We start from the raw sequence: 10104 nt of genomic DNA, 5'->3' as shown, positions 1-10104 counted from the left end.
ACAGTTCTCTCCTCCTTGCCTGGACTGCCATAATTTCTATTTTTCCTTCAACATTGTAAGAATCTTGCTTCTGGATTAGATGGGAACGTGAAGGGGTTTGTGGTGAGAATTTAAGCCCCTCACTCATGTTTTTTCTTACCTTTGGCCTTATTCTCCCATCATGCAATAGGCACACATTTGATGACAGAGTTTCCACTATGGCAAAGAAAATATGCTGGGCCCTGGTTGTATAGAAACAAGTGGAATCCATCTCCTTCCTCCAACAAATCAGAGTCTGAAAGGGGAGCCAGAAACACAGACACACAATTTCAATCTCTGAGCTTTTGTGGTGGAGACAGGATATCTGAAAGAAATCAAGTGAAGATCTTCCCCTGACGCACCCTCCTTGGGCTGACTCAACCCTTCTCTATTTCTCCCTCCTGCCTGCCATGCTGGGCTTCAATAGCACTCCCTTCCAGCCAGCCACACTGCAACTGACAGGCATTCCGGGGATGCAGACAGGCCAGGCTTGGGTCTCCCTGATCTTCTGCATCCTCTACCTGATCTCCATCTTAGGCAACCTCAGTATCCTTGCTCTGGTGGTTCGGGAGCCTGCTCTTCACCAGCCCATGTACTACTTCCTCTCTATGCTCTCTCTGAACGACCTGGGCGTGTCCTTTTCTACACTTCCAACGGTGCTGGCTACCTTCTGCTTCAACTACCGCCACGTTGGCTTCGATGCCTGCCTGGTGCAGATGTTCTTCATTCACACGTTTTCTTTCATGGAATCAGGCATCCTTCTGGCCATGAGCTTTGATCGTTTTGTGGCTATATGTGACCCACTACGCTATGCCACAGTGCTCACCAACAGCCGCATCCTGGCCATGGGCTTGGGGATCCTTGCCAAGAGTTTCATCACTCTCTTTCCTTTCCCCTTCCTGGTGAAAAGGTTACCATTCTGCAAGGGCAATGTTTTGCATCATTCATATTGCCTCCATCCCGATCTCATGAAAGTGGCCTGTGGTGACATTCATGTCAACAACATCTACGGACTCTTTGTGGTCATTTTCACATACGGCGTGGACTCGGTTTTCATCCTTCTGTCCTACGCGTTGATCTTGAGGGCTGTATTGGCCATCGCCTCCCAGGAGCAGCGACTCAAGGCCCTGAACACTTGCATGTCACACATCTGTGCGGTGCTGGCCTTTTATGTGCCCATCATCGCTGTCTCTATGATTCACCGCTTCTGGAAACAGGCTCCAGCTGTCGTTCATGTCATGATGTCCAATGTCTACCTGTTTGTACCTCCCATGCTAAACCCCATCATATACAGTGTGAAGACCAAAGAGATCCGCAGAGGGATCCTCAAGATCTTCCATAAATCCCAAACCTGAGGAAGGCCTCAGGCCTCGAGGAAACTGGATTCACCTTCCAAGCATGCTAAAATAAAGAAGATCCAGACTCTTGGGAGTTATGAGTTTGATACCAATTAAAGAGTATCTACGACAGGGGGAAAATGTGATCAAGGTACATTCTATGCATGTAAGAAAATATCATAATGAAATCCACTTTGTATGTATAGGGAGGAGTTTATAATGAAATATAGTACAATGTCTAATTCAATAAAATGATGTAGAGCTTTGTTGAAAATTCACTGTGAAAATTCTTACGCTACGAATGTTACAATGGTGAACATACAATACTAAACTACTAGATATATATGACAAGTTGAAAAGGTAGGAAAATACAACAGATGCTCTTGAGAACAATTCTGTTATCAACAAGAGAGACAAAAATGCTATGGGGTCTTGCTGTTTTAATTCAAGAGGAAGATCTATTTGGTTCGTAGAAATGAAAACAAGTTCTATAGGTGGCTATGAAATAGTTTGTGAAGAATAAGAGGGATTAGATATAATAGCGGGTTCAGGATGGCAAGGAGAAAGGAGGTAGTAGTCTCTGCAGATCAAACTTTCTTAGAACAAATCTTTAGGATAAAGTGTTTACAGCCTTCACACTGAACCATATAGCACTGTATATCTGGTAGCTTGCTACAGAACACAATATTAGGTGCCGCACTACTGAATGAGCACTGCCTTTACTAAGATGTTGAGCGACTAAAGCTTGAGAAGCATTCGCTTCCCTTTTCTAATATCTCTCAGGTATTAGATGCTTATCTATGAGCCCTACGACAAGAGTAAACAGACACATAGACAACACAAGTTTGGAAAAAATGGTTCTCAATGTTTGATTCTCAGACTAGCACCTTGAGCAACACTTGGGATTTTGTTAGTCATGTAAATTCTAGGGACCTTTCTCAGACTACCCATACCAAAAATTCCGGGAAGCAGGATCCAGGAGTTTGGATTTCAACAGGTATCCCAACTTATTCTGACTCATTAACCTAGAATATTGTTACAATATGTGGGAAAGTTGCTATTACTTTTGTATGGATAAAGAGGAAGTTTTCTCATTGAGAAGCTTGAGAGACAAAGTCTTAAGAGATTGCTTATCCAGAGGAATACCAAGTACATTATAAACAAGAATATGGTACGAATATTGAAGACCTGGAGGAAACTCCTTTGGAGGAAGAACTGTGATTTACCTCCAGGCACACTAAAACTAGGAAGCCGAATACTCAGACTCTTGAGAGACAATGTAGCCTTACCATTCCTGTGAACTGATGGAGGTAGAAGACAGATAGTTTCGGAATAATTTGAGAGTCTTCAGCCACTTCAGTCATTATCCAATAATGTGAAGCATTTCCTTTCCTCCCAGTTCTTACTCTGCTATTGCAACTGTCTGACATTCAAAATTCATCTCAATTCCAATTTTAGGGCTGCTCTCTGGGTATATAGAACTTAACAGAAAACAAATGTTTTGCTATAAGATAAGAGATCAGACAAGAGTAGTTTGTGACTGGAGGTTGAGTGTGTACCAGTCCTCTGACAAGAACCTGGTTTGAGAACTTTCTGCTTTACTCCACTGTAGAAAGTTTCACTACTACATTACAGAGCACACATTCTGTTTTCTGCTAAAATGTTGCTGTGGAAAGAGACTCCTATTTTCCCTACAGATGACTTGGAACACTTACAGTAAACTTTTTCTATGAGATGTGTGCATATGTTGTTCAATTATTACTACCAGAAGGAATATTTAGGCTTTCATGATTTAGCCACTCACTTAATAGAACCTTGGAAAAGGACATTTCAAAGGTACAAAAAAGATATATTACAATCATAGCTAAAATTCTATTTCTATTTTAGGGTTTGGCACACTAAGTTTTAATTAACTGACTAATCAAATAATCAAATGGCTAATAAATAATCCAATGACTAATAAATGAGGGAACTGAAATCTGGTTCTTCTTTTCTTCCTTCCTTCCTTCCTTCCTCCCTCCCTCCCTCTCTCCCTTTCTTTCTTTCTTTCTTTCTTTCTTTCTTTCTTTCTTTCTTTCTTTCTTTCTTTCTTTCTTCCTTCCTTCCTTCCTTCCTTCCTTCCTTCCTTTCTTTCTTTCTCTCTCTCTCTTTCTTTCTCTCTATCTTTCTTTCTCTCTCTCTCTTTCTTTCTTTCTTTCTTCTTTTTGCTACCTGTAAGGATATAGTTAGTCGTTTCATTCTGTGGCTTCTAAAATGTCTCAACTCCTTGCCAGAGACATATTACCAATCTGAGGCATCATTTAGGTCTCCTTTCTCCGTGATTCTGTGGCCTCATGCATGACAGTGATTTATTCTGAATTCCATGTCCTGATACAACTTCATTACCTGTGACTCATCCAATCCTGTACCAATCATAGAAGGCATAGGTATTCTTTTCAAAAGGCTCCTCTGTTACTTCATACTTCATAATTGTCCTGTTTGCCTCCCACACCTATTCCATAAGCTGACAGAAAAGGGAGAGTATGTTCCTGCCTCTCTTTCCCTTCACAGAGTCTTACTCTACCTGAAACTAAAATGAAGAAGGGTTAAATGAGATCTTCAGTAGGAGTGACAGGTATTGGAAGCAAAAACATGTTGGGGGAATGGGGGACCCAAAGCAGAACCTACGATGAGATACATTCTCATGTGTGCTAAATTCAGTTAAAAACAAACAACAAACAATGTCGGTGTGGGGGGGGGAGGGAGGGGGAGGGAGGGAAGGAGAAGGATTGGGATGGGGGGGGAGGGGGGAGGCTGGGAAGGGATGTGAAGGGTAAACAAAAGGAGGAGGCTGCAATGCTTGGTAAGAAATGTACGCATTATCCTGCCCATGTAATTGTAACCCCTCTGTACAGTATGTTCACAAATAAAATAAAAAAAATAAAAAAATAAATAAAAGAGATATACACATATCAAAAAAGAAAAAAAGAAAGAAAGAACGGTACTTGATCTTTTCCAGTTTAGTACTGAGTGACAATAAACTCTAGGTATCAGATACAAGGAGAAACAATTTAGATCTCCGTAGATCCTACCACAAGCTGGTATACTTAAGCAAAAGTGTTTGTCTCAGTTCTGGGAGACAGAAATCTGGGATCCAGAAATGAGTGAGTTGTACCTGGAAATTTTGCTTCTCTGCTTCTTCCCTATTTGCTTCTGTTTGCGTATAATAGCTACCATTTCTTGGTTCATACAAGCATCACTCAACCTTCATCTTCACATAATGCTCATATTCTCCCAGTTGTCCAAATTTCCTTTTTATACTGAGAACTCCAGTCCTAGTAGATTAATGAACCCTTATACTCCAGCATAATTTCATATGATTTTATTATGTTTGGAAAAAATATATTTCAAAATTTCTCATTCTGGAGTATTAGAATTAGGACTAAACAGAATTTTGAGAGAAGTTTCAACCAAAATATAGCACTTTCCATTAGAGTAGAAGAAAATAGAAAAATTGATACTATAAAATATACTAGTTTTCCAAGAGAATTGCAGCTGAAATTCCAATTCAAAAAGTGTGGTTATATGAAACAAGCCAAAATAATTAAATTTACTAATCCATCTTCAATTTGAGGCTTCATGTTGATTTATATGGTTGACTGGAAAGTTGAATATCTAATAAAAACATATATTTGTTATGTGTGCATAAAATTTTAAAAAATATTTTACATTTTTCTGTTCAAATTTACTCCTTATCTTTGTCAAACTATACATTATTTTATGTCAGGGATGTTCAAGATGTGTCTAGTAAATGAAGGAAAGTCTTCATTTACTAGGTTAATTAAGGTAGATGATGCATTATATATGACATATTTTTGCCAAAGTTGGTTATAAAATTTTCAATGAACATGTTGACATTTTTTGAAGACTTAAGTTACTTTTAAAAATGTTCTTCTCACCAGGTGCTGGTGGCTCATGCCTGTAATTATTCAGGAGGCTGAGATCTGAGGATCACAGTTCAAACTCAGCCCAGGCAGGAAAGTCTGTGAGACTTATCTCCAATAAACCACCAGAAAACCAAAAAAAAAACAACAAACAACAAAGAAACTAATTATGATCATCTTTCCACTTGTATCCCCATCTCTTATAGATAATAATACACCACTTAAAATAAGACTCCAAGGTGAGGAGGTAAAGTAAAATCATGAAGCTATGTATCAAGCTAGGGCTTAAAACTAGGTACAGGCAACGTTGCACCCCATATCACTCCAGTGTCTTGGAATGACTCTCTAGAAAAGAATCCCTGAACTTCTGGAGCTTGGGGTAGGGTTGAGAGGGAGGTAAGGGAAGTGGGAATTGGTTAGGGAATAACAGGGATAAATACATTTAAATAGCCAAGGTTGTATCCTCTATTGCTGAAATTCTGGATTGTCTTTGGCATCCAGGACTTATTCTCTGATATTTGAACCTTGGAATTTGCCTGTCATACACTGAACTTTAGATTCTATCTGGAATCTGGGTTTTAAGACAGACTTCAGAAATCAAGGTCCTGGATTTCAGGCAAACAGTTTTATTTTTGAGGCAGGATAAGTGTGTGTGTGTGTGTGTGTGTGTGTGTGTGTGTGTGTGTATGTGTGTATGTACATGTGTGTTGGCATGCTGGCATGGAGCCCAGAGGGGATTTTTTTCTCCTTTTTCTTTTTCCTCATAAAGAACAGCCTTACACTCAGACAAAGCAGGACCCCATAGACTCTGGCGTCTGAGAACTTGCACTCAGAGTATAAAATCTGCATCTCTTTGTATAGCACCTGCCTGAGAACCACTGTGGATCCATTTTGAGCTCTGGTCCTGTGATAATCCAATTATAACTCCCCCAAAGCTATCTCACGTGAGTTTCAATTTGTAAGTGTCTCCAGGGTGTGATGGCAGTACTTGGTTCCTATGAACCATTTTCTTTGTCTTTCTGTGTGGGTTTCCTGAGCCTCTCTTAATTACGTGTCTGTATCTTTGAGTGAATTTCTATCAATGTCTGTGTACATTTGAATAGTTGACACTTTGGTTTAGCCATGACAGAAATTGAAGCCAAAAAGTATTTCATTTTCACGTTGGTGTTCTATACAAAAAGAAATAATCGTTCAAATGCCTTTGTGATCTCCCAGCCACTTCCAGAGAGGGCTGTCAGAATGGATGAGTACATGCTAGGCGCCAACAGCTGGCCTCTGCTCTGTGTCACCTGAAGTTCTGTTGCTGAACAGGAAAGGGCTTGACAGCTTGGAACATCAGGCCTGGGGTTAGGAGGAAAGCTGAAAGGGCTTTTCACCCCAATTCAGGAGATGCTGGCATCCTTCCTTTAGCTTGTCTTAAGGTGGAATCCTGTCTTTGTTTGCTTCTGTCCATTGTCTAAATGCTTCTTATGTCATCATAGCTTTGGGTCTGAGAAAAATAATATGCCTTGTTTAAAGCCCATCTTCTATCGATGATATTCACCAATCACCCCTTACTTCCTCTCCTACCCATCCCCTCCCACTCTATTGTGCTTTCCTCTTGTTAAGTAAGGTTCAATCTAGACCAAGCAGTCAATTTGTATGTTTGTTCATTTAGTACATTCTTGCTTTTATTATTGCTTTTGGCATTATTGGAATTTGAATTCAGAGACTCACTCTTGTTAGGCAAGGGTTTTATCACATGAACCATGCTCCAGTCCTTTTTTTTTGCTGTGGTTTACTTTCTCAGATAGAGTCTTGTGCTTTTGTCAGGGCTACCCTTGGGCAAGTGGCTGAGATTATAGGCATGAGCCAACATGTCTGATCTATCCTTATTTTTTCTTGAACACGTTTGTGCATCCCAGCTGTGGGAAATCTTGTGAGGTAAGGAGAATCAGATACAATCTTGACATTAAAAGACCACACAAGCCAGACACTGGTGGCTCACACCTGTAATCCTTGCTACTCAGGAGGCTGAGATCTGAGGATTGTGGTTCAAAGCCTGCCCGGTGCAGGAAAATCTGTGAGACTCTGATCTCCAGTAAACCACCAGAAAACTGGAACTGGTGCTGTGGCTCAAGTGGCAGAGCACTTGACTTGAGCTGAAGAGCTGAGGGACAGCGCCCAGGCCCAGAGTTCAAACCCTATGACCAAAAAAATAAAAAAAACACACAAGGCACACAGACATAAAGGTAAATGTCTTTTATCATTTTATTAGGATTAATTTCAAATATATTATGTAGATAAATTATTCACTGGGTTTTGTGACATTTATGAAAATGCTGAATGAAGATATAGTCAACAAAATAATAAAATACTAAAAGAAGAATAAAATACTAGCAGAATTATTCTATATTGGATAAAGAAGCAGATTGGTTGCCAATTGGTGACAAAATAAGTTTTAAAAGATGTACTATTTGGGCTGGGAAGGTGGCTCAGTGGTAGAGCGATTGCCTTGCATGGATGAGGCCCTGGGTTTGATTCCTCAGCACCACATAGACAGAAAAAGCCAAAGAGGTGCTGTGGCTCAAGTGGTAGAGCGCTAGCCTTGAGCTGAAGAGCTGTGGGACAGCGCCCAGGCCCAGAGTTCAGGCCCTACGACCGACAAAATAATGTAATATTCTGCCAAGCATGAATATCATCTTCATAAACTAGGAGAAATCTGAAGTTGTAAATGAGAAGATTGGTTTCTTTTTCTGCATAAGTATTATTATAAAACACTGTTGTGAAATAAATGTGACACTGCTGATACCCATTATGATCGCTTCCTATGGGTTATCTTGACAAAGGAACTCACCTGGTGTGGAAACTGTAAGTCAGATATTTTGAGAAGTAGCTTTAGAAGCTTTCAGGATCAAAACTTCAATTCCATATCTATTTACTTATAGTTCTCACAATCTGCTATGTATTTGAACTTGTGTTAGTATTGACTATCTATTAGGAAAAGTCAACATAAATGATCTTTTCTATGGGGTGTTTACACTCTATTAGGGGATACAGACATTAACTAATAAACAAGTAAATGGATAAAAAAAATAGAAAGGTATTTTGCAAGGAAACTACAGATATCATGAAGATGGTTGTGATAACCTGATTAAGATTTATTGTACTGCTGTTCCTTTAACAAAGCCTGTAGTGAAAACAGACTTAACCCTAAGATAAGAGTGCTCTTTGTAGGTCAGGGACATCTAATGGGAATAGTGGCTTTTAGATATAACCTGAATTTATTCACTGTGAGTGCTCACATTGAGCATGGTGACAAGTTTGGTAAGAATACCATAGGTGAATTTTTCTCTTTGGAAGCATGATTGAAAATTTAGGAAGTTCCAACAGTATTCTCAAATCTAGATATCTATGGGTAGCATGTGGAATATTATGAGCAAATCCCAGTGTTCTTTTCTTATCTTTCTTGTTTTTAAAAAAAGAAATGTTTTTATCTATTCATGCATTAGGTAATCATGTTCATATATACAATAAACATTATGGAAATTCAGATAAATTCACATTTCTTTAGAGACTTTTCAGCATGCTGAAGAGCCCTGTACATGGAAATATGAAGTTGTACTCCAGACTGAGGTGGAAAAGAAAGGTATAAACATAGAGCATGCTTGCAAATTTCATTTCTGCCTAAAAGATTGTCACTGTAAAGTGACTAGAATATCACAAAAATGATTCCAGAATATAGCTCAACACTGCATTTGACTGACAAGGCTTGAAATATTAAAAATTGGGTACCACACCCAAAAATCTGAATTTAATTATCCTGGCTCTGGGATTTTTGTAATGTGCAATCAAGCTTGAGAACTCCTGATCTCTAAAGGTGGATCCAAAGGAAATGTGTGAATAAGATGGACAAAATCCTATTTCAACTGCAAGAGAAATTGTTAGTTGTGAGAGAAGCAGAGAGATGTTGTGCACAGGATCACAGCAGAGCCATGTGTGAAGGGCGAGGCCAGGAGGAATGCAGGCCACTCATGGTTGCAATGTCCTTCTTCATGGTCATAGTTCTTTCTATTCTCTTTGCTACAAGGCCCCTAGTTACCCATTCCAAAAAGCCTAAGATGTCTAAGCCATTCACATCAACAGTGGACAGTCATAATCTGAAGAATTGATGCAGCATCAATGATTCATATAACTGATCTGTAGAACAAATGGATGATTGGAGTCACTTCAGCTTTTCTATTAATTTTTTTCTATTGTAAAGGTGATATGGAGAGGGTTACAGGTACATAAATCTGGTAATGAATACATTCCTGTGTGAACAGTATTACCTTCTCCCTCATTTTCTCCCAGTTTTTTTCCCCTTCTCATTCTAATTGTAACTGTCTTGTCTCTTACTACTGAAGCATTACAAATTTAATTTATGTGCTACATCCATTACATTACATTGGGTTATGCTGTGTTGCTTTACTGTATTGATAATTTATATTAACTTGTATCTTTCTTCCTGATCTCTTAGTCATTGATGTCATTTTATTATATATATATATATATATTTATTTATTGTAAAGATACTGTACAGAGGGGTTACAGTTACATGAGTACGGTAATGAGTGTATTTCCTATCAAGCATTGTTACCCCTCCTTTGTTTTTTCCCTACCATCCCTTTCCTCCCCACCTCCCCAACTCCTCCCTTCCCTCCTCAAAGTTGCAAAATTCTTTTTCTTTTCTTTTCTTTTTTTTTTTATTGTGAAAATACCGTACAGAGGGGTTACAATTACACGGGTAAGGTAATGAGTACATTTCTTATCAAGTATTGTTGCCTCCTCCTTTGTTTCCCCTTCCC

General features: G+C 39.1%; 1 protein-coding gene across 1 annotated transcript; it reads left to right on the top strand.

Moving 5' to 3' along the window:
- The first annotated feature begins 428 nt into the window (after positions 1-428).
- On the top strand, positions 429-1373 carry LOC106000359 (olfactory receptor 51I1). Its single transcript, XM_013035614.1, has one exon. It carries the CDS (start codon positions 429-431, stop codon positions 1371-1373), a length of 945 nt encoding a protein of 314 aa, XP_012891068.1.
- Positions 1374-10104: the final 8731 nt, after the last annotated feature.

This window comes from Dipodomys ordii, unplaced genomic scaffold (genome assembly GCF_000151885.1).
Source record: "Dipodomys ordii isolate 6190 unplaced genomic scaffold, Dord_2.0 Scaffold216, whole genome shotgun sequence".
In the NCBI taxonomy this organism is placed as follows: Eukaryota; Metazoa; Chordata; class Mammalia; order Rodentia; family Heteromyidae; genus Dipodomys; species Dipodomys ordii.
Note: the sequence above shows the minus strand (reverse complement) of the source record. Positions and strands in the feature narration are given on the sequence as shown.